The 26,849-nt window shown below is 41.9% G+C and overlaps 2 protein-coding genes across 2 annotated transcripts in view; both read left to right on the forward strand.

The window, feature by feature from the left end:
- Positions 1-1,248: 1,248 nt before the first annotated feature.
- On the forward strand, positions 1,249-14,558 carry C24H5orf47 (chromosome 24 C5orf47 homolog). The gene is made up of 5 exons (XM_033096687.1): positions 1,249-1,546; positions 8,272-8,357; positions 9,999-10,098; positions 11,616-11,654; positions 14,500-14,558. Exons 1-4 carry the CDS (start codon positions 1,249-1,251, stop codon positions 11,633-11,635), a joined length of 504 nt encoding a protein of 167 aa, XP_032952578.1. The 3' UTR covers positions 11,636-11,654; positions 14,500-14,558.
- Positions 14,559-24,635: 10,077 nt separating this feature from the next.
- The window catches only part of NSG2 (neuronal vesicle trafficking associated 2), a 45,511-nt gene continuing 43,297 nt past the window's right edge, over positions 24,636-26,849 (forward strand). The window contains 2 exon segments of the mRNA XM_033096049.1: positions 24,636-24,919; positions 25,810-25,963. Of these exon segments, the coding sequence (XP_032951940.1) occupies positions 24,651-24,919; positions 25,810-25,963 (423 nt within the window). The 5' untranslated portion in view covers positions 24,636-24,650.

Consider the following 26,849-nt stretch of genomic DNA (forward strand, 5'->3'; position numbering starts at 1 on the left):
GGATTGGGACTGACCGACCAGGGACCCGAGGTGCTGCTGCAGTGCGCCATTTCTTCACGTGGGTGGATGTTACATGGGAATATTCACTGTGTGGAAATTCATCCATCTGTATATGGATTGTGGCCCTTTTCTGCACATATTTATCACTCAATTTTTAAAAATTTATTTTAAGAAAGTATGTCACTGCCTATTACTTTGGGGAAGTCACTCCACATTTTGGAGCCTCAGTTGTCTGTTGTCAGATGATGCGTGGGTTTAAAGAGATGGTCCATGGGAAAGCTATTTGTAAAGTATAAATGTAAAGATATTACCATGTGCACTTCACAGGGTTTGTACTTAAGAAATGTGAAATTAAAATCAAGTCTAAGGGAACTACCTTTTATTATGTCAGGTGCTTAATATGCCTTATTTTGTTCTTTCTTAACTCCTCAATTATCCTGAGTTTGCATCTGAGGAAACTGGAGGCTCAGAGAGGGATAGTAGCTTGCCCAAATAGCCCAGCTGGTCAGGAGCTGAACCAGGATGGGTGTCAGGCCCATGCTCTCTCTGAGCAGGCTCTCTTGAGGACCCTGGTTCAGCACTGACATGCTAGGCAACGGTCCCACTGGAACCCTCTGGCAGCACCTCAGCACATTGCTCCCTCTGGTCTGCTCCCCACCCCAAGTGATCTGGTATCTAAACTCTTAACACCACTTTCCAGATGCGTGGCCCACCATCCCCCCAACCAAGTACCTTCCTGTGCCCCCCTCCCTCCTTTCCTCCAGCTCCACTAGGCCTCCCTTCTCCCTGCAGATTGGTCCTTCCCAGACTCCCCTCTTCCCTTTGCCCACTGAGTGATCTGGCTCCCTAGCCTCTCTCACTGCCCTACTGCTTCTCCCATCCCTGAATTCTGCCCCCCGCAAGGGCAGCCACCCTCCAGCAAGTGATCTGGCTCCCCAGCTGGAATCCCCCCACAGTAGTGTGCCCTCTAGCTCCCCGCACTGTGGTCCAGCTCCCCTTCCCATAGTGTTCTATTTCCCCCGCCCGCACAGTGGTCCAGTCCGTCTCCTCAGCTACCCCCCCCACACAGTGGTCCTTCCCGTCAGCTACACGCCCCGCCCCCCGCAGTGGTCCCGCCCCAGTCTTCCCCACGCCCCCCGCACAGTGGTCCGTCCTCTCAGCTCTCCGCCCCCTTCCCCGCCCCCTACACTATAGTCCGCTCCAGTCCCGGCTGAGCGCCGTCGGGGGCGTTTGGGAGCCTCGGGCTCGATGGCGGCGGCCGGCGGAGAGCAGGAGCGGGAACCGGCGCGCTTCGTCTACGTGACCCGCTTCGGCTCGCACCAGTGTGGCAGCGTCTTACAGCTGGGCGGCCGCCGGGCGAAGGGCCGGTGGAGCCTCGGTCTCCGGGCGGGCTGCGGCCGGGAGGAGCCCCGGGGAGCGGCGGCGGGGGCCGCGGGCGGCGGGGAACGGCCCCCCGGCTCCGCCCCCGCGGCCTCCTCACCCGCGGCCTCCTCACCCGCGCCGGCGTCGAGCGCGCGGAGCGGCCCCCGGCCGGCGGCGCGTGCAGGTGGCGCGAAGGGGAGCGGCGGGCGGGGACGGGCGCGGTGCCGGCTGCTCAGGCCGGCCTCCTCCTCCTCGGCAGTGGCCCTGCCGGCGGAGCCCCAGGGGCTGTCAGCTCCCGGCAGCCCTGCCGCCCGTGGGCCGCCGCGGCCCGCTGCCTGGTCAGCGCGGCCGGGCCTCGGCTCAGCCCGACGGTGCCCGGCGGGGGGCTCTGCGGCCGTTGGCGGCCAGGCTCCGCCCTCTCGTCCGCCCACCGGCCCGCGCTGGGGACAGACGAGTCCTGTCGTTGGCTTCAGCTGTGCCCCGGAAAGGGCGCCGGGTGCACGTGAAAGTCCTGTGCGATCAGCTGAGTCTGCGAGGGGAGGTCACTGGGTGGAGCCGCCGGAGTCCCCCGAATGACGGGGCTTCCGGGGTTTCCGTTCGCAGACATTGAATGCGGAAGGAGAACCGGCACCTGGAAGATGTCGAGTCACTTTCTTTCGAAAAACGAGGCAGTCTTTCCGTTCGTTCAGTCTTTGGGAATGGTTTACATTTTAAAAATTTCCTTCCGTAGGTTTTGCCCGTCTCTTGTTCGACGTATTCCTACGTGTTTCATCTTCTCTGCTAGTGTGAAGGAGTTTCCTTTTCCATCATGTCCTCTGAAAATGTGTATTGTGTTGTGCGTATGAAGCCTCTTGATCTTTAAAAAAGAAGCAGCTTTATTTCGGATTGATTTACATACATTTTGAGGAGCTTTGACAAAGTTACACAAGCCAGTAACACACCACCCCACTCAAAACATAGGGCATTTCCATCGCTTCAGAAAGCCCTGCCTCTCTTTTGAGGGCTCATCCCTCCACCTGTGCTTTGTAAAAAACTTTTGCATTAAGATATCATTCACAGTCTATTCAACTCACCCAGTTAGAGCACACAGTTCAGTGTTTTTCTTTACAGAGTTGTGTAACCATTACCACGATCAATCCTATTACCCCCAAAAGATACCCTATACCCGTTGTTCCCCCCATTATCCCCCCACTGCCCTACCCTAGTCCCAGTCCCAGCCCTAAGCAAGCCCTAAATTACTTTCTGTCTCCATAGATTTGCCTATTCCGGACATTTCATGGAAATCAAGTCGTATAATATGTGTTCTTTCATTTAGCTTAGTGATCTTTGTATGTTAATTTTAGATCCTAATACTTCACTGAACTCTTTTATTATGTAGAGTTAGCTTTATTGTTGATACTCATGATTTTCCAGGTACACTGTTATTTATAAGTAGAGATTATTTTTTGCTCATTCTTACGTCTGCAGTAGATTTGTTTTGTCCGATTGCATTGGCTAATACAACACAGTCAGTACAATGTTGAATCACAGTGGAACTTGCTGGCATCCTTGCCTTGCTCCTGATCTTAGCAGAAATGCCTCTCATGTTCCCCCATTAAATAAGGGGCTGGCTTTCGGACTCAGGCATATATATTTAAAATATAAAAAAGTATCCCTCAATTTTTATTTTCTTCAGTATTTTGATCATGAGTAGGCATTGAATTTTGTCAAAGGCTTTCTCAGCTTTATGGAGATAAACATTTTCTTAGCTTTATTAATATGACATATGATGTAATGGATTTCCTAATATTGAACCAACCTTGCATTCCTGAAATACATGCTGCTTGGTTTCTTACAGTAGTGCTGGTGTTCCGTTGGTAATTTGTTTAGAATTTTTGCATGGGTATTCGTGAGAGACAGTGATGTGTAGTTTTTCTTTCTTTGTATTTCTTCATCTGGTTTAGGTATCAGAGTTACACTTACTTCATAAAAGGGATTAGGAACTTTGCCTCCCTTTTCAATTCTCTGGAATAATTTATATAATATTGGGACTCTGATGTTTAAAGGTTTGGTAGAACTCTTCTGTGAAACGATCTAGGTTTAGTCCTTTTTGTGGGATAATTCTGTGCTCTGATCTGCTGGTTACGTTTTACTGCTTTCAGATTTAGGGTAGATTTAATCTTTCTGTTGTTTGTTTCATCTCTCCTGCAGGCACTTCTTTCTTCTGTCCCTCTGTTTCCTTCCCTGCTGGCCACACAGCCCTGCTTGGGGTGAGGCTGGAGTGTATGGGATTAGAGTACCACAATTTGATGATTTTTCTTATTTTTACTTACAGTTATTTTGTAGTTTCAGCATTTTCTATCAAGTATTGCTGAGGGTGTGGTTTTGTGTAGTATTTTTGTAATGTGAAGTTGTTTGGGGTGAAATTTTGGGAAGTTGATTCCTACACCCCTGCTCCCTCATTGTCTTCAGCTACCCAGAAATCCTGCATTGAAAGGTTTTGAACAGAAATGATAGGGCCAGGTTTACTTGGGTCGTGCTACATAGGGGAAATCGAATTGCAGGCAGGCAAGACTAAAGCCCAAGCTGAAAAATACATATTTTGTTTGGTGTGCTTCCAGAACCAAATTTCCTTTGACAATTGAGACATATACACTGGTACTCTGTATAACTTGATTGACCCCTGAGAATGAGCTGTGGGGGGAGGTCTTCAAAGATACTTAAGCAGGGGCATCATTTGGGACTTCATGCCCCTCTAAAGTCCACACTGGTAAAAGACACTCGTGTGTTTTGTTTTTGTTTTTTTTCTGGCCCCTGTGCTGGTGATTTAAAAATCCAGGCGTGGTATAAGACACTTGAGCCCTGGGTTTCCAGCTTCTTTGAATAATAAAAACAGATAAAAGGTTTATTCTGGGAAAAAGAGAGAGGATGGTGATGGGTGAGGGGAGTGCAGCTTTCAGCCTTACAGAAAGGGAGCAAGCAGGAAGCAAGGGAAGAAGAAAATGGATCCAGTACACAGCTTGTGTTGCTCTAGCACCACCGATCACAGACGGGAGTCCAGCGCTAAGATAGTGGGTTGAAAGTGAAGAACACTGAAAACAGATGCAGAAATTCATGGGGGGAAGGGAAGGAATGCTTGAATCAGTGCGGGAGCTCCCCACATGCCAGGTAGAAAAAACTGGGTCGCAAAGAGCCCACATGATGAAGGCAGCTCTGCTTTTGTGACCTGGGCTGTGCTCCCCCAGCTGGCTTTGCCCTAGCTGGCTGCTCTGGGGGTGGGAATGACAGAAATGCAGTTTGTTCTGAAGTTTGCTTTTGACAGTTGGGACTTTTGTTGTTCCTCTGTGGCAGGGGTGACATGATCAGATCTGAAGGGAGGAAAATGAGGTGGGATTCGGGGGCAAGGGGAAGGGGGATTGAAGGCCAGAGACCCGTTGGAAAGACAGAAGGCCTGACCTAAGGCAGTGGCAGTGGAGGCGCAGGGACAGGATGTGTCTGGCTGAAGGAGGGCGAAGGAGGGGCCGAGGCCACGTGTGAAGTTCCTGTGCTGGGCAGCGGGGCAGATGATGGAGCCATGACCACAGTGGCCGCCCTGCTGTGCTTGTGAAACCAGGAACAGGGTCAGGAAGGAGGCCCTGGGCTAAGGCTAAGCCGGGAAGTGCTTAGGTTTACTCACTTGGGAGTGTGTTTAGAAGTTCGTTAAATCCTCATGCCTGGCTTTCTGTGGGGAACAAAGCTGAATTATTTATCCATTCAACAATATTTATTTAATATCTACCAAATTGTGGGCACTAGGTTGGGTGCTCGTGACAGATATATCAGACAAATATTCTGCTTTCAAGAGACTTATACATGAATCATGGAAATGTGATCTAGTAGGCATGCGTGCTGTGAGAGACGCCTGAGAAGGGCTTTGATAGTTCAGGGAAAGGAGAGGCACGGAGGCAGGAGATCGAGGGACGTGCATGGAGCAATTGCTAGTGGGACAGGAGATTATCAAGAGCACTGGCTCTGAAGTCAGAAGGACATAATCTCGGCTCTGCCATTTGTTCGCAGTGTAATAGTGGCCAAGTTAGTTCACCACTGAGGCTCACTTTCCTTGTCAGTAACATGGGGGTAACAGTTCCTCCCTTACCAAGGTGCTGTGAAGATACTGGAGCTATGCAGGCAGAGGGCCGCGCACAGGCTGCACACGGAACAGATGCCCAGGCAATGGGGGCACTCAGAGCAGGGGGCGGGGGTGGAAGGGAAGCTGGTCATCCCAGTGCCAGCACCTCGTGCGCAGGCACCGAACATTTATCGAATGAATGAAAAAGATGTTTTGGGCCCGACTGTGGAAGGCCCTGGAGATTGTCATTTTAGAGTCACTGAAGAGTTTTGAATGGTGGAGTGAGGCTATTGGAGACAGATTCCCTTCCGGAAGATAAACCTGTGTGCTGTTTGTAGGATGGAGTAGTTTAGAAATCCAGGGCAGCAGGCAAATCAGGTAACTTCTAATGTTTCAAACAAGACTAATAAATCAGCTGGCTCCCTCTTCTCCCAGAACTTGGGAGATAGTTTCATACTTACATATATCAGAGGATGATGAATCCTACTGAGGTACAAATAAATGCTTTGGAAGTGGCGACTAATTTGGGGATGAGGGTATCAGGGAAGGCTCCACGTTGGTGGAAGCACCATGAGATTTTCACATGTTTCTGAGACAGGAGGGAATTACAGGTGGGAGAAACGTGTGAACCAAGCCCCAAGTATGGATCAGTGATGGCAAGGGGTTAGGGAAGATCTGGAAGTATATTTTGACTGGGTCAGAGTGTGTAGAATGAGGACTAGAGAAAGATTTGAAAGGTACGTAGGTTGGATCAAAGTCCGTGGATTTGGGAGCAGCCTCAGTGAGATCCACAAAATAAATGGAAGACGTCTTTTTTCTTTTTCACATTGTCCGTACTCTACTTGACGTATTTCAGATCCCCATCTAACTACAGACAGACTTGATGGCTCCTGTCCTGAGCTCAAGGACTCACAAACAGAAAACACCTGGGAATGCTGCATGTGTAGTGTCCCAACGATCATAGGCATTTAGAGGGAAGGGTAATCGGGGTATGATGGATGGGGTTTCCCAAACTTGAGTTATTTTCTACTGTGTTTCCCCGAAAATAAGATGTAGCTGGACCATCAGCTCTAATGCATCTTTTGGAGCAAAAATTAATATAAGACTGGGTATAATATAATATAATAATATAACATAACATAATATAATATCAGACCAGGTCTTATATTAATTTTTGCTCCAAAAGACGCATTAGAGCTGATGGTCCAGCTAGGTCTTATTTTCGGGGAAACACGGTACATCATATACTCATCTCATCTGGACTGTCCCTTACTTAATATATTTATTTAAATAGGTGCATTTTTCTCTCTTGAATTTATTTTTAGAACACTTTACAGCATTACCTCAGTGGAAAATCTGAACCACTTGCCATAAATAGAAGTTAATTAAAAACAATCTAATAAAGGCAAACCAATATTGAATTCTAGCCCAATAGGTTGTCTGCTGAAGGTTGTCTGTGGTCATGAAGAGAGATCAGCAAGGCTTAGATAAGTCTTAATGACATACTAACTCCAAACGCAGACTTTCTCCCTGATATAATAAGATTGGAGAAGAATTGGAAGGGGGCTGAGTTTCTTACCATGTGAGTTAATGTCCGTTAGTGCTATGTCTGCCCCACCCAGAGTCAGTGACATGCTGTTCACAAATCGGGAAATGCCATTTTAGAACATACGCGAAGTCAGTCAACAAATGGAATAGTTATTATGTATCTGATACCTACAGTATTAGACGCTGGATTTCTAATGAAGAATCAAGTACACTCCTCAAGTAAACAATGCGATAAATCCTATGCTAACTGAGCACAGGGCGCTTTGTGAGACCAGAGGAGGGCGCTTTGTGAGACCAGAGGAGGCCCCTGGAAAGCTAAATATAGAACGAGTAGAAGAAAGCCAGGTATAGAGTGATGGTAAGGCAGGAAAGAGGGGAGGAAGGGTTGGGGGTTCCAGACAAAAAGGGAACAAATGTAAAGGCTTTCAGGGAACCCATGCCCAATGGTTCGTGATTCTGTCTCGACACACAGGCCTTAGGCTTTCTTCTAACCGTTAATATTTGGGAAAGCAGTGTGGTTCAGTGAGTAGAGGCAGGGAGCTTCTTCACTCTGAAGGGCCTCTATTAGTATCTCCTATGTGACTGGTGGTGTGGGTAGAAGGATGAATAAGGCACACCGGCCATTGCCTGGTGGAGGAAACAGTATAAACACATGCTGTGCAAGTGTGTAAGGTGTTCCTGGCCAGTCCTGTGTACGGGGCTGGACATGTTTGAGGGAAAGCTTAGAGACGAGGTGACATGTGAGCTGTGTCTTGAAATGCAAATAGAACTTTGCCTGGTGTGTGTGTGTGTGTGTGTGTGTGTGTGTGTGTGTACGTACGTACACACTTGCGTGTACAGTGTTCTAGCCAGATAGACCACCATGTGCCAAGGCCGGCAGGGGGGAGAACAAGACATATTTGAGGATCCGCCAGGTGTTTTGTGTAGTTGGAAGCATAATGTACCTGAAATGGAATGTAGACGAAAGGAGACTGTATGTTGGGTTTTGTTTCCTCGGTTGCTGACCTTTCAGGGACTCACTTTTCAAATCAGGAAAGAAGATTTCCTAGGCACTTCCAAGGTTGTTTATCTCTGTTTTATTTGTTTCCCCCAGAGTAGTATTAGCTAATTGGTAAAATGGTATTACCTAGTGATCAGAAATATACCTATGATTGTAAAACTCTCCAAAGAGAGCTCAAGAGACATTTATAATTGCCTCTGTTCTCAGGATAGTGAATCCTTTTAAATACATGTTGATATTTTACTTTCTCACACTCTTTTTTTTTTTTAATTAGGTTTAACCCAGAAGACTTCAGCGAAAAAATTTGATCTTCCCAGACCTTTGAATGAAACTTCCAGAATAATGAAGAAAAAGAAAAAGGTATATTACTGAAAAGGAGAATGAGCAATATTTGAATTTTATATTAACATCTCTAAATATAAAAGTGTGAAGATACTCAAGACAGTAAAAATCATTTCATCTTTTGAAAAATTTAATTTACTGAAATGAGAAAATAGAATTAATTTAACAGAAATGGAAGTTGGTTTGGAAATACTTACTAACCATAGAGAATAGTCTTGCAGTGTTTGAAGGTATAAAAACACAATTTAATCAAAATGTAACCACTGGGAGATTTTTCAAAGCATAAAAATGTATGTTGCATAGACTGTAACAAACTGATCCATAATATTAGAAAATCATGGATTTCACAGAAAATAATGTATCTATATTGGTGTCATATTGCATTTTTAAAGACAAGGGATGTACATTAAGTGTCTAGCACAGGGGTGTCCAAACTGCGGCCCGCGGGCCAACTGCGACCCACAATCCATTTTTAATTGGCCCGCAGCAAATTCCAAAAATATATTTAGTTTACTTAAATAAACCAGGTGAGGCAATACGCACTTCACCTCGAGTGAGTGGCCCGGCTGTTTGTGTATTTTACCGTATATGGCCCTTGGTAAAAAACGTTGAAAAAAGTTTGGACACCCCTGGTCTAGCAGAATAGCTGACAAGGATGAACCTTTAGTCCTGAAACTTTTTTACCTCTGGTTGTCCAAATGTCATGGTAACTTGAGTGTTTTAAACATATTCAAGATCAGTTACTCCTACTAATCTTTGATTTCTACCATATATTTTATTTTTCATTTTTAAGAAATTGTCAATTGATAAGTACACATAAAATTGTATTGTTTTTGAGCTTTGAATTTGTTTGATTTATAATCCACATATAGTGTAAAAAAGCATTCCAGGTGACTAACCCTTGCAGCACGTGTATTTTGCGTGAGCACCTAATCTTCCCACTAAGAAACCTTTCTTCCAAGAACCAGTTTCTTTTGGGTGAGGAGAAAAGAGCAATAGCCAATATTTACTTATAACTACTGTGTGCCGGACACTGGGGTGAGTGCTTTACAGATATTTTTCATTAATTCTAATAATACAGTGTCTAAAGTTATTTCTAGATGAGAGTCAAACACTTGCCTAGTGTCAAGCAACTGGTCCTTGGAAAAGCCAGAATTTGAGTCTAGCCTGTTTGTTTCCGTCGTCCTCCTTCTTTCTATTCTGGTATATTCATGCTCTCTAGTAATTTTGCTTTGGTATGTCCTAGGAGAAATGTTTACTTCTTAACTAGAATAAAATACATTAAAAATCAAATTATTGCCCAGTGGTTTAGACGTAAGAATAGAAATGCATTACTTTTATTATCTTTCAAAACAACAGTGAATGTGTTGGAACCATTTAGTAGGGCTTTATAGACGTGAACTTTGAAAGGAAACTTCATTCAGAACAGTTACTGAAATACTACAGGGAGGAAATGCTAGGAAGTTGGAAAGAGAGATCAGAGAATTCAGGGATCGTGGCAAAACAACTACATTTAAGTTTTAGGTCTCCAAGTACTAATATTGCTTTGTAATGTTATCGATTGACCTGGCACACAATTGAATCACTCTCAGTTGCCTCCATCAAAATGTGTCCCTGCTTCTCTGCTCAGTGTTCCTTAACTGTGCTTATCTTTTGAAGGTTTCAGTGTGGAATAGAGTACACAAAATCATTTCTAGAATGCTTGAAGAAAATGAAAAATATAGACTCAGGCTGAAATGCCAACGTTTATCTAGTGAAAGTAAGTTACAATTTTTATTGTATTAAAGGACTGTCTTCTATACCAGTTTAGTTACTCTTGGATCACGTTACACCAGTAGTTGACCAAACTATCACATGCAACGTACAGAATTGTAGAAATGAAGCTACCGTACGACCCCTGTTCATCAGCATTAAAAGCACCACTTACATGAAAGCAGTGAGGTGGAGTAGACCCCGGTGTAGGTGTGAGCTGAAGACCGCGGAAGGTGAATGTCGACTGGAATTTACTGAGCAAAGGGAACACACTTGGGTGTTAAAGCTGAATTTTAATGCCAACTCTTTAATAGAGATCACAAAACTCATCCATATTGACGAAGAAAAACATTTTAACGGCAATATAAAAATTATACATTCTGTGTCATTTCATATAGTCGCTTTCTTTAGCACATGGACACTGCAGTCCAAATGAATGCATTTAACAAAATCTGCCCTTGAGTTATGGCCTTGATGTCATTGTTTCATTCCTGGAAAACATCTCATAAATTAAATCATGTTCTAAAGCTGCTTTAATATTGAGTTTGATATTTTGGTCAGAGCAAAATTAGATGTAATCTAGTATATTTATTAAAGTAATTGGAAGTTCTGGATTCTCAAGCAATTAAAGTGGATAAAAATCTATGTAACGAATAATGCCATGTGAATTGATAAATCATAGTAGTTATTTTCTTTCCTTCACGTGCATTAATACACGTTACCATGCTGAATGCTTCAGTAGGTTCTTAGTACAGTCACTTGATGACAATATGATTTAATTCATATTTTGTGTTTTTGGCTGAAAAATTGTATAACTTCTATTTTGACAGTCAGTAAATCTGCAGAATTTAATTTTGAGAAGAATATTTTCAAACAATAATAATTAAAACAGAATGCCATTTTGTAAGCAGTGTGGCACTGGAAACTCATTACTGTTCGTGTAATATTGCATCAACAATAGCATAAATTGTTTGCAATAATGGCATATAAACCAACGTTCAGATTAGGGATACTCTATTTTACTTTTCTTATCCAGTTAAAAAAAGAATGAGGCGACAGTGGGGATGAGGCGGAAAAAGGTAGTCAGTGATTTCTTAGGTGAAAAGGATGTTTGAATAGGCAGAGCAACATGTAAAAATTCTAGACATTGTTCTGAGTGTTAATCCAGATCCAGTTACTTTAATAAGCATGTTAGATTACATCTAATTTTGCTCTGGCCATAAAACCTTGAACTTGTTGAGATAACTCACCCATCTCTTGTGCCTCAGCAAGAGGCCTTCTATTAACCATCAAATCTTGTAAGTATTATTTAACAATTTAAAATTCAGAGATAATAACCTCTTACAAACAAAAGGTATACTTGTAATTCATTATTTTGTATTACAATTTTAAAGTAGATTACAAAAACTAATAATTATGTTTTTAAAATGTATTATAACTTTTGTTCCTTAATATTCATTTATTAATGGGAAAACCAGTGCTAGAGGTCAACTTGAATTTCCTTATATTTTATGTTGTTCCTAGACTCAAATTATACAAGATGAATCTTCTTATCATCTTCTGGTAAGAATCCATTTTGATAACAATTATAAAGTATAGACTTCTTTTATTCCCCCTTTACACTCAACTTCCTCCAACCTTTAGTTTGTACCCATTGCTAATTCCAGCCAGTTTCCTTCCTTAAGCCCAGTATTTGGCACATAGTCAGCACTCTTTAAATATTTGTTGAAATTTAATAAACTTCATTTGGGGCCCCATCTTCACAATACTATTGAAACTACTCTCTCCGTGGTCCATGGTTTTTTTTGTTTTGTTTTGTTTTTTCGTTCACATATTTGCTTAGTTCTTTTCTCTCTTTGAACATGCTGTCACATTTAATATTATCTTACTATTACGCCTTCAAATTTTTCATCTTTCTTAATGTTCTGGGTGCTATGTCATGTTCTCTTTCTGCCTTTCTGACCGTGTTTCCTGTGTATTTTTTATTTGTCCCTCTTGCTGCCATCTAATAACAAATGCTGCCCGAGGCGTGATTGTTGGGCCTACTTTCTCTTTACATATTTGTTCTGAGATAACTCACCCATCTTTGTAGCTTCAATTACTCTTTCTGGGTGTAGACCCTTAAATGTCTATTCTACCCCTGACCTCTGATTATGTACCTCCAAATTTCTTTAGGCTAGTCTGCAGTTACTTTTAAATTTCACATGTTTTAAACTGAGCATATCATCTTTCTGCCTTTCTTTTGAATTGTGCTCTGGTTTACTAATCATCTGGACTCATTAAGTTCTGGGGAGAGATTACACCTAGTTTGGTGGAATTTGGAAAGTAATAGAAAAGGTAAGTTAGATGGGCCTTGGAAAAGAGAAAATAGACTCTTATAAGTGGGAATGAATGTGGGCGAGGGGAGTATATTTTAGACATAGACGTGAGCAAGTTCATGGAGTCCAAGAAAATGTTTAGGAAGTGTGATTTTATTAAAGGTTGCTTAAGGCAGTCATAGTGAAGAAAGGTATAAAAGTAAACTGCGACTGTATTTGAAAAGGTCTCATGTGAATACTGGGCCAAGGATTTGTACTCAGTTCAGTAGGCAATGAAGAAACATGAATCGTTTTCTAAACCTTTTATTCTAAATGATTTCAAGTACACAGAAAAGTTGCAAAAATGGTGCAGAGAACTCCAGAATAAGCTTTACCTTGCTTCACCGGTTTTCAACGTCCTGCTACATTTGCTTTATCATTCTCATACTCTATGTATATATGTTTATGTGTAAGTATATGAAGTCTTACCCCTTAATCCTTTTTTAGTGTGTGTATCCTAAGAACAAGGATATCTTTTATATATCCACACTACAGTTCTCAAACTCAGGAAGTTTAACATTAATATAATATATAAAGCTTTTATGTAATCTGTTGTCTATATTCTAGTTGTTTTTCAGTTGTCCCAGGAATGTTTGTAATGGGATTTTTTTGCCGGTACCAGGTCCAGTACAGGATCACATACTGCATTTAGTTGTTATGTCTCTTTAGTTTTCTTTAATCTGTAAGAGTTCTTTCTTTAGGCTTTCTTTGTCTTTTATGGTATTGACATTTTTAAATAGTATAGGCCAGTTATTTTTCAGACTACCCTCCGGACTTGCTGATAGCTTCTTGTGATTTAATTCATATTTTGTGTTTTTGGCTGAAAAATTGTATAAGTCATGTTGCTTCCTTCTCAGAGTGTCACGTTTGGAGTCATGTGATCTTCTTTTATCCCTTATTGATGGCGGTAATATTGATCTGTTGGTTCACTTGTTGGCCATTTTTTCATTACATATGTAGTTACTGTTTTTCCTTTTGTAGTTAGTGTTTTATGGAAAGTTAATCAGATGCCATGCACTTAACTTTTACATCATCGGTATAGACCATTTTAAAACAGTGGCTTGATCAGATCTATTTACATTTTAGAAATAACCTGCTGTCATTTTGTGGAAAGGGTGTGGAATAGAAACCTGGGCATTGTAAGCAGTCCAAGCGAAAAATAAAATGCTTTGAATGAGAATGGCAGAGGGGCTGGAGAGGAGATAAGTGATCGGCTGTAGGGGATAAGCAAGGGGATGCTGAGTTTTGAGAATGAGTAGATACAAAATCAGGAGAAAGAATGGGTTTGTGAAGCTATGAGTTTTATTTGGCATGTTGAATTATAGGTTGATAGCAGGGTAGTCAGGTGAAATTTCCAACTGGCAGTGTCGTATTGGAGCTGGTGTGATACCTACACTGCAGAACGGGCCTGCGTCTTCTGGCAGGAGGTGATGACCTCAGTGTGAGGATGGAGGAGAAGAGGACCGAGAACACAGTGCTGGGCAATGTCTGAGATGAAGAGGAATTCTCAGTATCAAAGAGGGTCCCAAGGGCTAAGTCGGGAGCTGTGAGGAGATTGTAGAACTAAGGCGGGACACAAACGAAGCTCGAAGGAGATTAGGGCTTGGCAGTGACCTCAGTGAGGGTAGGGGACAGAAGTAGGAGGACAGACATATGGCAGCTGGGAACATTTTAAGAGTTCCGGCACCCAGAAGTAAAGCCCAAGTTCCAAGCGATCACAGTATCCCAGCGATGACCTCGTGAGTAGCTGAGGTGGCTTGAAGATAAAGGCGTGTGATACAGTGCTTCTGTGACACAGTTTGTATAAATGGGGCTGTTGAAGTCACCAATATTTTTGGCAGGAGTTGGAGTGGAGAAGAAAAATAATGAATTACACATTGAGTCCATCAGAAACTTTTTATGGTCAACTAGAGAACGTACAAGTTATCAAAACAGTAAATTAGGGAGGGCTAACTGTTGCTTTACAATCTTAGAAATGTTAAATTTTTTTAGTGACTGCTGATTATGACATTTTATATTAACAAGATTCAATTTTGTTATCTTTTATTTAGGATTAACATATCTTTGGATCTGTTTACCAAAGAAGATTATGAAGAGTTTAAAGATAGAACCTTAAATTGAATCATAATTATTTGTTCATTTTGGTGTTTTTTGTTGGAATAGGGACTTAAATAGTTGAATAGAAAAATGACCTTCTTTATAAATTAATACTATTTCTTTACAAATTAGTAAAATTTTTGTTAAATATTGTTGTATGCATACAAGTGTTGTTATTTTCAGAATTAATATTTATCCATATACTTTTAAGTTCAACTTATACATGAAATTTAAATTAGCATGCATTTAAATTGCCAGCGTTTCCCTTTTATTAATGAGGCTACAACTGTTACTTTATTCATCCCTACATTTAGATGTAACCTTGAAATTAAACTTGAATTAATTTAAATTATTTTTGGCTTCCTCACTTTTTAAAAATTTCTCAATTACTTTATGATAAAGCCTACAGTTTACATACCAAAAATTATTGTAAGTGTTAAAACTAATGGTTATTTAAGCCATCTTTTCGTCCTAAGGAAAGGTAGTAAATTTATGCAAATTCTCTATGATAATATTTTAGGGAAATTTTTGTGCAAAGATGAAGGGAGACATTCTTATCTTTTCCAGGCTTCTAATTAATACATTTTTTTTAAGTCAATGGATGAGAGGTTTAGAACACTGAAAATAATTTAGAAGTGCTTTCCAGTGCAGTTTTTTTATTTTTGACTCAGTGTTCAGTGGTAATTACCTGTTACCTACACCTGTTTCTGTGCTTTTTGGTAATGCGGTCTCTCTTCCTAAATTGTATCAAAGGCTTAGGTGGAGCTGAAAAATTAGGAGGGAGAGACAAAAAGAGGTTTGCCCGTGATCAAACTCCGTGCACACTCCTGCTTCTTCCCCTTGGCGTGTAAGGTCCCCTTTTCTATCCAGGGTGATGACAGCGATGACATCATTCTTTTCGGAGGGCATAGATAGGGTGGGCTTCCTCATTTCTCTTATAATGGCATTACAAAGTGGCAGTAATACAAAATTCTCACAGACTAGTAAAAGATGTAAGGACAGTAAAATAATTCTAGTTTTGTTCCTTCCTCTGGTTATAACTTAATTACTGTTAAAGAGACTACAACAGCCTGGGATTTGTGACAACATGTTCTTCTAGTAACTGTTTACCAAATCGGCCTGTTCCAGCTGAAGGCCACATCACCTGGACAAGAGACTTAGGCCTTGCCTGTCATGCATTGTCCAAAGGTCCCTGGCAGGGGAGTCATGCAGCTTACTAGGAATGTGCTGGGTCAGTGTCTAGGCTGCCAAAGTCTTGGGTAAAGTTTCAAATTTTAGCTTATACAACTTAAGTCATTGTAAAGGGAGACATTTACTTGTCTAGACTGTAATGTATGCTGCGTACAGTTTTGTGGTGAATGCGAAAGAGGGTTTATGTTCACTTCGTTGTAGGTTTATATTTATGTGACTTATACTGCTTGACATAGTAAAATAGTCTGTCTTAATTTATCAAGTATGCCAATATTTATTCGATTTAAAATATGCATCTAATTCTGGCTACAAACTTAGTTTTTCTCACTGTTCTAGAACTGTGAGGTAATGACGACTCCTACTGAAATGAATGTTCTAGATAGGTACTCTAAATCTTTTTAACAATTCCTGGTGAAAATGTATTAAATCTCTGTTTTGTTACGTAGAATATAATAAACAGAACCCAACTTTTCTTTGACACATCACTGAATATTGGTGCTGGGACTGTGATTTATTTTTGGTTCTGTAATTCCAGAAGGGGTTAATGACCCATAGGAGAACTGCCCTCAGACTATGGATGAGATCCCGCCTCCTTTTCACCTCCAGCCCAGAGTGGCTCTTGTCTGGTCCCCATGAGCAGGAGCTCTCACTTGCTAAATACATACCTGCCTCTGCCTCCCACGTAAAGCGGATGACCAGGCGTGCTGCTTGCACCTCTGCCCTTTGCCCTTTGCAGGGCCTTTCAGAGCCACAGTGGGATGTGGCTGTAGTGCCGCCGCCATCTCGATGGCTCGCCCGTGGTCATCCACCTCCATCCATCTCTAATCCGGAGTTCAGACTTCTCCTCTTTCGTCTGGCTGTGCAGGACCACCTGTATGGCCGTAGGTGCAGGCAGGGGCGGCGGACTAGTACAGCTGCGGGGGTGACACAAGGGTGGACCTCCTGCTTGTGCAGCTTGTCCTCTCTGGTCCCACTTACCCTCACTCCCACATGTGCTCTCCCATTGAGCGGTGCGGGCTCTGCTTTTATTCATTATTTTCACGAATGCAGTAAGCAGCCGTGAGCCTACCGCCAAAACAACATCTTGAAAATAACTTACATTTAATCCTAATGCCCCACCCTCCCTGATTGCCTACTCAAGAGAACCGTCATACGGAATCCATGTATATGCCTTCTTTCCTTCTCATATAGTTTTATTGCAATTATATGTCTTCCTAAAACTTGCATTATAAATCTAGGTATTTAATTTTCTAATGAGGACGTTATGTTACGTATATTGTTTTTGGACTCTTAATATCTCATTGCTAAAATTCACGCATGTTGTTGACTGTCCTTGTGGTTCATTGGTTTTATTCTGCGTTCTAAAAGTCAAGTGTGAGGAGATATCCACATTCCTGGGAATAATATAATTTGAGCCCAGGTTATCCCACTTCTCCTCATGATAAATTCATTAACCACTTGCTTAATCTGGTCAATTTTATTGATGATAATCCTGAATGAGTCTTCTGATCCTTATGCTTTTAGAAATCTGATTGTGTGTACTACAGAAACATGTATTCCCAGAAAAGTTGCAGTAGGAAATCAAGTTGATCTGTAGACTCCTGAGTGAAGAGCCTGCCTCACAGCTTTCCAGAACACCCTCATTTACCCTGTTCTACACTTTCTAAGAATCTGAGTATGAGGGACCTTTCTCATATTTCTGGAAGTGCGCTAATATCATCTCAAATGGCTCCATTTCATTGTCAGTTGCCATGTTGGTCTTTCTGAGACCCTAACCTGTTCTCATTGGACTCTTATTTCAGGAATCTGGTGAAGTTTAGAGATATTTTTTGAACAACTGGAAATACCCTGTGTGACAGTGGGTGACTCCCTTAGTCCCAGTGTTTCCGTATGTCATTTTAGTGTATGTATTATGTAATTGCATATATGTCAGAAGCTAGACCTTTTATTTAAAAAAAAATCACCATGAAATGAATCTACTGGACATCAAGAGCCGCAGATCAACTGACAACTGAAATCATCCCAGCAAAAGGCGAAGCCAAGTCCAGTAGTTACCAAACATGTACGGGCCGTGCCTTCCCGCAGGTGGGGCCTTCAGTCCCGTAATGATCTGGGGCAGAGGTGGTGGAAGGGCGGTGACGTCCAGGCACAAGTCTCCGACCTTTGTGATTCAGGGTCAAGTGGTCCGGACATTCATTGACTCACTTATTCATGTAACAGTTATTGAGTACACATTATGTTCCAGATCCTCTTCTAGGCACTGGGGAACGTAAGTGAACAAAACATACAAAAATCCCTGTCTTCAGGGGAAGACAGATCGTAAAATAAATAACTAAAATATACAGTATGTTTACAAAGTAAGTGCTATGGAGAAAACTGGAGATGAGGGTGTATGAAGGGTGCAGTCAGTGTGAAGTAGGAAGAGGAAGGGAAGGCGCCGCAGAGACGGTGACTTTAGAGAAAAACCTGAGGTAAGGCAGCCAGACGTGCAGCTACAGGAGGAAGGAGCATAAGAACATTCTGAGGCCGGAATCCTGAGGCTGGAGGAAAGAAAAACAGAAGGAGTTATAGGAGGGCAGGAGAGAGGGGCACAAAACCAAATCCTGCTGCACTTTCCTTTTCTTCAGAGTTAGATGGAAACCTATTGGAGGGTTCTGAGTAGAGTTTAGACGTGAACTGACTAACTTTTAGCGGAACTGCTCTGGCAGCTGTTTTGAGAATGGATTGAAGGAAGGCAAAGGCCTTCTTACTTTATAGAGGAGTCAGTGAGGGATGATTTTTCTCCATGTTTTTTAATATAAGCATAAAAAATCAAGCAAGTAAAACTTCTCTACAAAGAGGGACTTTTCATGAGGAATTTGCAAATACTAAAGTTCTCTTTCCTGGGCGAAGATAATATAGTCCCTCTTCTGGGAGGCGACACTCACATCCGTGATGCACTTTGTTTAAGAATAACTGGAATATGAAAAAATATTAAACATCACTAATAATCAGGGAAATGCAAATCCAAACCACAGTGAGATCTCACCTCACATCTGTTAGAATGGCTGTTATCAAAAGGCAAAACGTAAGTGTTGGCGAGGATGCGGAAAGAAGGGAACCCTTGTTCATTATTGGTGGGAATGGAAACTGGTGCAGCCACTATAGAAAACAGTATAGAGGTTCCTAAAAAATTAAATATAGAACTGTCATGTGATCCCGCAGTCCCACTTCTGGGTATACATCCAAAGGAAATGCAATTTGTATCTTGAAGCGGTGTCTGAGCTCCCATGTTTACTGCAGCATTATTCACGATAGCTAAGATGTGGACTCAACCTAAGTGTCCATCAGTGAATGAGAAGAAAATGGGACACACTAACTCACGCACACAAACAATGGAATATTCAGCCTTTAAAAAAAGGAAGTTCTCTCATTGATGACAATATGGATAAACCTGGAGGGCTTTGTGCTAAGTGGAATAAGCCAGGAACAGACGTACACATACTGAATGGTCTCGCGTATCCGTGGAATTTAAGAAATGGTCTAACTTACAGAAGCAGGGAGTAGAATGGTGGTTGCCAAGAGTTGGGAGGGGGTAGGGGAAATGTGGAGATGTTGGTCAAAGGGAACAAAATTTCAGTTATACAGGATGGATGGTTCTGGAGATGTAATGTACATGATGGTGACATTATCAATGGTAGTTGATAATGCTGTATTGTATACAGTAGTCCCCCAATGCATAGTTTTGCTTTAAGTTACCCAGAGTTTTAAAAATAAATCACATGTTTGTGGAGAAGAGAAAAACAAGTATTAAGAAAAGATGAAAATTACCCATAAAATCATCCAGGAAGTAACCTGTAGACATTTTAATATCACATAGTTGAGATAATATCTATACAATTTGATTCCTCTTTTTACTCAACATTATGAACATTTCCCATGTTAATTCAATATTCTATGACATCTTTTTAATGACTGAATAATATTTCATCATATGGGATGAACCAAAATTTACCCATCACCTTCTGGTTGTTGATATTTAGGTTGCAAGAGCTCAATCCCTATTCTCATGAAACCACCACTACACATAATTGTGTAGTTTTTAAGAATGACAGCTGCATAGAAGAACAGAACTAAGGGAGCATATACAAAGGAGTTGAATATAGTCTGGGCTCTCAGAGGAGACTTCTCTGAGGAAGTATAATTAAATGGTTCTGAAGAATCCTAAGAAATTAATTAAAGGAGCAGGAGGAGCACTCTCTGAAGGGGAAACCACAGAGGAAACACCATGTTAGAAAGTCTGGGTTGGGAAGGCGTGTGTGTTCGGAGGTCAGGGAAGCTGGGAAAGTGGCTTTGTGAGGGGGAAAGTGGCAGGAGGTGAAGCTTGTAGGGAAGGCAGGGACAAATCATAATGAGCTGTGTAGACTAAGTTTAAGATTTTGGTCTGACCTGTTTAAAAAAGCCTCTGAAGAGTTCTAAGTAAAGAAGTGGCATTACCAGAATTTCATTGTACCGACATTGCTTGGACTACAGCATAAAGAATAGATTGGTGGGGAGGAAAGCACAGTTGTCAGGAGACTTGTTAGGGACGGAGATAGGGCAGATTAGGGGGAGTCATGGAGATAGAGCGGGGCGGACTGATTGGAGAGAGATTTGGGAGGGAGAAGTATCCAGACTGGTGATGGGATGTTGAGTGAAGAAGTCAGGAATTCCTCCCAGTGTTCTGGCTGGAGCATTGCCTGGATGATGGGGCACTTCACTGATGGAGGGGAGCAGGTTCCCAGGGAGACCAGGGCTTCAGTTTTGGACATGTTGAGATTCAAGTGACTGTGAACCACCCAATGAAGGCGTGAAGGGAACAGTTGTGCATGTGGGTCTGAGTCCACAAGAACTCTCTGCTGGAGATAAACCTGAGGGGTTCCCGGCAAATGAGTGGTATTTGAAGTCACAGTGTGTGCTTTGTCGAGCAAGGGAGTATGGTATGAGGACAACAGTCTGGGACAGAGCCCCTGTGGAGACTGTGCTGCCCAGATAGAGCCCCCTTGGGACTGAAAGTCTTTGTCCCTCAGCCGGTGGCCGACAGCCTTGGCCAACAGCATTGGCCATTAGCCCTCTCCAAAAGTTGCCCTTGGTGGAAGGGAGCCACCTTGCTCAAGGTCTTGCCCTGCTGGGGAAGGGCTCCCATCTGCAGCTCAAAACAGGACCAGTCTAAAGGGCCATCCTAGCTTCATAGGTACTTGTGAGATTGCCTGAGGGCTTTGTTAAGCTGACATAACCATTCAAGTTCTTCCTTTGATCAATTCTGTTTCCTTTCCTTCCCTTCTTCACCCTGAGAGCTCTCCCTATTAACTTCCTGCATTCCAAACCCCTAGAGTTGACTTTTTGGGGAACTGTCCTGCAACTCAAACTTTCCATTCAATTGTGACTTAATTTACAACATAGACTGTCCCTTTTGTTAGAAAGGACTGATGAATGGATCACCTAACAAGAAAAGAGTCTTTTGGAATGCCTTTTAAGGACATAAATTTCTAGGCAAAATTCACAAACTTTCTCAAAAAGCCTTTTTTCTTATCAACTTATTTCTTTTTAAGTGGATTCTGTAATTGGAAGGGTTCTCTGTAAGTCATCCTGCTTATATTAAGCTGATACCAGTTTTCATCCCCAGGGCTGCCTCCTTTATCAACTATTTCCTTCAACTATTTCCAGCCAATCAGAGGAGAAATTTGGACTGGCCTTTCTGCCCGCTTGGCTTTCTGCCTCTCTATTGTCCTTTTTCCTCTGTAAATCAAAAGTAGGCAATGACCCACTTCCTTTTTAAAGAGGAAACAGAATCTCATGCTTTTCATAGTTTTCTGACTGCTATTATTTGAAATTTAAATATAGAACTAGCAATAGAATGAGCATAGCTTCCTTTTATGCTTGCGTCTGGGAGATTTTTAGAACAGATTTCTAAAAAGCTTATATTCTTATCATACCATTAAATTTTGAATAACATTCTTAAACTGACAGCTTAAGATTTATAATGAGACATTTAAAATGCTTTTATGATCTCTTGCATTGTAGATATATCTATACATGGAAACAAAACAAAACACTTAATGCTAAGATATAATGAAGCCAATCACAAAAGCATCACATAATCTTTGAAACTTACATATGTAAAATAATTATTTTCAGATAAAGCATCATTTGAGCCTTTGGAAAAAGACATTGTATTCACTTTTCTCCCACTTCCAGTTCTGACAAGAGTGTCTCAGGAAATGGAAATAAAATGGGAAAATGTGCATCAATGAAAATAAAGACTAAGGTTTAACATCTGATAAATATGGGGAAAATGAGAAGCAGGAAGAGGAAGAAAACGAAATGTGTGCCAATTATCTCATTTTACATTGGAGGAGAGAAACAGTATTTGTTTTATTCTGAAGCTGAGTGATGAATGTCGAGTCATATATATTTCTGATGTATTAATAAATAACCAAAGACAAAATTTTAAAACATTATGTGTCCCTTCCAATAACTGGAGAAAAAAAGTTTATGTAGAAAAAACAATGAAGGAATTAACAAGGAACCATAAAAATTATGACAAGTATAAGACAATACATGTCATTATAACAGTTGATTGTAAAGAGTTAAATTCCCATATTAAAAAGGGTACTTAAAATGACCAAGAAATCAAATCCAATTATAAAAGGCAGGGAATAAAAACCATAGAAAGAAGGGTTTTCAGTTGTATTTTAGATCTAGAATTCAAATTGCAAAACACTAAATGGGACTAATAGATCATTTTACATCCTAAAAGGAAAAGTCACAAGAAGATGTGACATCACGTGCCAAATAACTATGTGCCAAATAACATAGCTTTAATCAAGGAGAAATATCACAACAGTAATGGTAAGTAGCAACACCACTCTAATTTCTTGACAGATCAAGCAAGTAAAAAATAATGAAAGTGTAGAAGATTTAAATGACTTGAGTAACACACTTGATTTAATAGTTACGTGTAGAAATCTATATAGAATGTGACTTCTTTATGCTCTGAGAATTTTAACAAATAATTCATATCTTGGGTCACAAAGAAAATTTAATACATTCCCCAACGCAGGAAATACATAGAAAACGCCCTTGGACTACATGCAATAAAATTAGAAACTAGTTATAATATAACTAGTTAGATATAAATTAGCAACAATGAAAACCAAACATTTAGAAATTAAAATGAAACAAAACTATTTTATCAAATGACTCTCGAGTCAGAGAAGCAAACCTTCAGTTACAGTGGTACCTTGGTTTTCAAATGTAATCCGTTCTGGAAGACCGTTCGAGTTCTGAAACGTTTGAAAACAGCCGACAGCTAGGCCTCAGGATCTTGCACTCAGCGGAAGCAGTGTGACATGTTTGACTTCCAAGACATGTTTGAAAACTGAAGCATTTACTTCCAGGTTTACGGCATTCGTAAACCGAAATGTTCATCAACAGAGATGTTCAAAAACCGAAGTACTACTGTATATTAAAATATTTGAGGAATGATAATGAAAAGGCAGCAGTGTTTCAGAGGTCAGTTAAAGTAATAACATTAATTTCTTTCATTATCAGACAGGGAGAAGGCAAATCAATAAACTAGATATTTGTCCCAGGAAGTTCAAAAGAGAAAAACGAGATAAAGTTAAGGAAATGAGGAAGAAGAAAATGTTTAAAAAAGTATAAATTAATAAATTAGAAAACTGAAAAATGCCATCAATGTATGAGCTGGTTTTAAAAACTGCTTATCTAATAATCTAATAATAAGAGTAGATACTTGTTTTGCACTTGTAGCACTTTACATCTATTAACTAATCTAATCCTTATAACAATCCTGTGCAGTATTTGTACTACCCTCAAGTTCAATGAGGAAACTGAGGCACAGAGAGGTGAAGTAACTTACCCAAGATCATAAATCTAGCAAGTGGCAGAGCTGGGATGTGACTCCAGATAGTCAGGCTCCAAAGGCTGTGCTTAATTCCCACACTACACGCACAGTTATTAAGGAAAATGGTTACAAACTCATAGAAAAAATAAAGAGCAATTCAATTTTTCTAGGGTGGAAATGCGTATGATAATTATGCTAAAAGCATGGATAATTTAAAAATCTTCTTTATAAGTAATTTATAGCGCAAGCCACCTAGAATTATCCAAGGCTGCGCAATAGAATAAGTATTTGTGTGTTTCATCCAGGTCAGTGCCAATCCACTGCCTGAAGGGTGTTTTCAGTTGGGAGGAGGAGAGCTGACGTACAGGCAACAGTCGCGTGTGGTCCTGTGGTTTGGTTTACAGATAGACACCTGGTGTTTGCAGCGCTCGGCAGCACTCCTTCCCATTTTGGGAAATGATCCCTTCCTGTCATCCAAGAAATGCTTTTGTCCACTTCAACCAGGTGGCGATGGCCCAGGGCTCAGATCCCACTTACTGGTGCTCTGCCAGCCCTGACCTTATCTGACCTGTGTGATCCCAGTGGCTTGTGAGAATCGTGGTCTGTGTTTACCTTGAGCTTGCTCTGGGCTGAATGATTTGCCCACCTTATCTCCTTCACACCTCACACCAACCCCACCGCATAAGTACTATTAGAAATCACATTTTGCAAATGAGGGAAATCGTCTGAAAGAGCCTGGGGGAGTGCCCACTGCCTGGGAGATTCTCAAAAAATATTCATTCCCTTTTTCCCTTCCCACAGGGCAGAGCAGTCCACGTCTTGAACCATTCTGTATTCCACAGTTTTGTTATGGAAGATCTTATGGGGTGGTGCCTTCTCCTAATAAATGTGCTTTTCCAGTTTTCCTAAATGTGAAAGGATTGCTTGCTTTATGGTGCATATTACATTTTACTGTTTTTTGTTTTGTGTTGTGGCCAGACTCCCTCCTACTTTCTTGAAATCATTTTGTCCCGTGCCGTGGTTGTGGCCATGCACAGAGACAGCAGGTGGTGCCAGATGACAGATGGTGTGGGAGCCCGTTCCCCGGTGGGAGGGAGCGCGAGCGAGCGAGCAGGCAGGCAGCTGCCAGGAGCTCTTCCCTGCTCCCTCGCGCTCGCTCTCAGAAGCTCCCAATCCAGACACACGCAAGGCGCTGTCCTTTCAGCACCACGAGCTCGGGCTCGGGAGGGAGGACTTCTGGCTGTCCTCCGCCTCTGCAAATTGGCTGGAATCTGCTGGGACCCCAAGAGTGCAGCACAGTAAGTACGCATTTCAGATCGATTGTCTTTTTGCTATAACTACTCCCCAATAGCCTCCAACCCTCTCCCACCCCTTTCACCCCCCACCACAACCCTATTTTGTCTAATAACGTTCCATCAGCAGGATTGACAAGAGAAATTCAGTTGTGCTGGTCTACTGGGGGTGGGGTGGCAGCAGCATTATTCGACTTCCAACAGAGCTGGAGAGGGATAAATGTGATTTGTTTATTTAGTTGGCAATTTTGCGATACAGGGGTTGTTAACTTTCCATGGAAGGAAAAAAAAATGGCCCTTCACTGTTGAGGAAATGGAGGCATTCCATGGTGGAATAACGGGATTGAGTTTAAGCCAGTCCTTTTTTGTTTTAGGAAATTGTATCACCTGTACAACCTACATGTTATGTAAAAGGGTACACTACACATAGGGACATTGAATGTATTTATTGTGTTTTAGGGAGAGTGCTGCAGAAAAACCAGTATCATAAAACAGCAGCCAGGGTGGGAAGGTGAAATTTATCATACTGCAGGGTAATCCAAAATAGTAGGATTCGATTTTGTAGTAAGAATCAGCTTTTCACTGAGATTATATGCTTACGTTAGCTCTAGGGTTGTGGATTTTTCCTTTTCAAGCTTGTATTTTTGTGTGTGTAACTCTGGGATTTTTGTTGAGTTTCCTAAATTTGAGGGCTGTTGAGCCCTGTGGGCAGGTGGCATAGTTTGATGATGAAAGTTTTCCTGGATCATGAGAAGCCTGTCAGGAAATCTAGGGGAAGATCAGTGACCCTGGTCTGTACACTGAAAACCGCCCAGGTGGAGCCGTTGAGGATCGCGCTGTTTTCTCTTTCCCGGCCTCACCTCCCACTGTAACGAGGATCGCCCTGCTTGCCTTAGGTCTGGGAAGAAAAGCCTAAGGATGGTGGTGAAGCTGAACGGTAACACCGGCGAGAAGGGAACCAAGCCGCCTTCTGTTGAGGATGGCTTCCAGACTGTTCCTCTCATCACTCCCTTGGAGGTTAATCACTTGCAGCTGCCTGCTCCAGAAAAGGTAAAGCAGGTGCTCTTCTCATCATCCCCTGTCCCCCTCCCCCCATCTCAGGAAATAAAGCAGCAAAAACGCCATCCCCAAACCCTTCATTTCCTCATCAGCCTAACATGTACCCTTTCTTGTAAACTGTGGTTGTGCCTTCCAGGGACATGCCATTTCTTGTGTGATTTCAAATTGGTGGTAAGTGTTTTTTCACCTTTTTTTGGTTCACGTGTACATACGTGAGCACGTATACATATATGTATACACGTATACATACATGAGCACGTCCTTTTTAAAGTTTGATCATAGCAGATGAACACTAATAAGCTTCTAAATGGTGACAGAGAAAATGGGCTGGATTATTTGGGGGCGGTGTTTCAGAAACCGGCTGGTGTGGATTTGAGGACGGAATTGGATGCAGCCCAACAAGCATTTAGTTTGTACCTGCTAAAGCCTTGTGCCTGTGCTGGAAGTGAGTTATAAAAAGATGGATTACAAACCCCCATCCAGTGCAACACTTAATATATGCACCGTGGTAAACACACTTCCTGACTGAGCATTACAAAGATCATGAAAGTACAGGGGTGGGAAGAGCTAAATTCTCTTGTGGGGGGAGGGGACTGGGAGGACAGGTGAGGTAAGCTGCAGAGGAGAACATTTGAATTTGGCTAGTAAAGGTGAGTAAAAACCTTCCAGGTAGACCCCGGGAGCAAAGGTATGTAAGGCAAAGGGCACTCGTGTGCAAAGCATGGAGAGCTTTGGGGAAATAGCATGAGTGGAGCCGAGTGTCTTTGGTGGGAGGCGTGGCTGGAAATGAGTGACAGCCTGATGGCACGTCTCCTGACGTGGGAGTAGTCCATGAAGAAAGGAGGTGGGCATTTATACAAAGGGGTGTGTGTGTGTG

The sequence above is a fragment of the Rhinolophus ferrumequinum genome, chromosome 24, assembly GCF_004115265.2.
Source record: "Rhinolophus ferrumequinum isolate MPI-CBG mRhiFer1 chromosome 24, mRhiFer1_v1.p, whole genome shotgun sequence".
Lineage (NCBI taxonomy): Eukaryota > Metazoa > Chordata > Mammalia > Chiroptera > Rhinolophidae > Rhinolophus > Rhinolophus ferrumequinum.

Excerpts from the sequence above, each read along its gene's own strand:
- C24H5orf47 (XM_033096687.1), top strand. The coding sequence starts at position 1,249 with ATGGCGGCGGCCGGCGGAGAGCAGGAGCGGGAACCGGCGCGCTTCGTC. Across the intron at positions 1,547-8,271 it reads CCGGCCGGCGGCGCGTGCAG|GTTTAACCCAGAAGACTTCA; the intron begins GTGGCGCGAAGG and ends TTTTTTAATTAG. Across the intron at positions 8,358-9,998 it reads TAATGAAGAAAAAGAAAAAG|GTTTCAGTGTGGAATAGAGT; the intron begins GTATATTACTGA and ends TATCTTTTGAAG.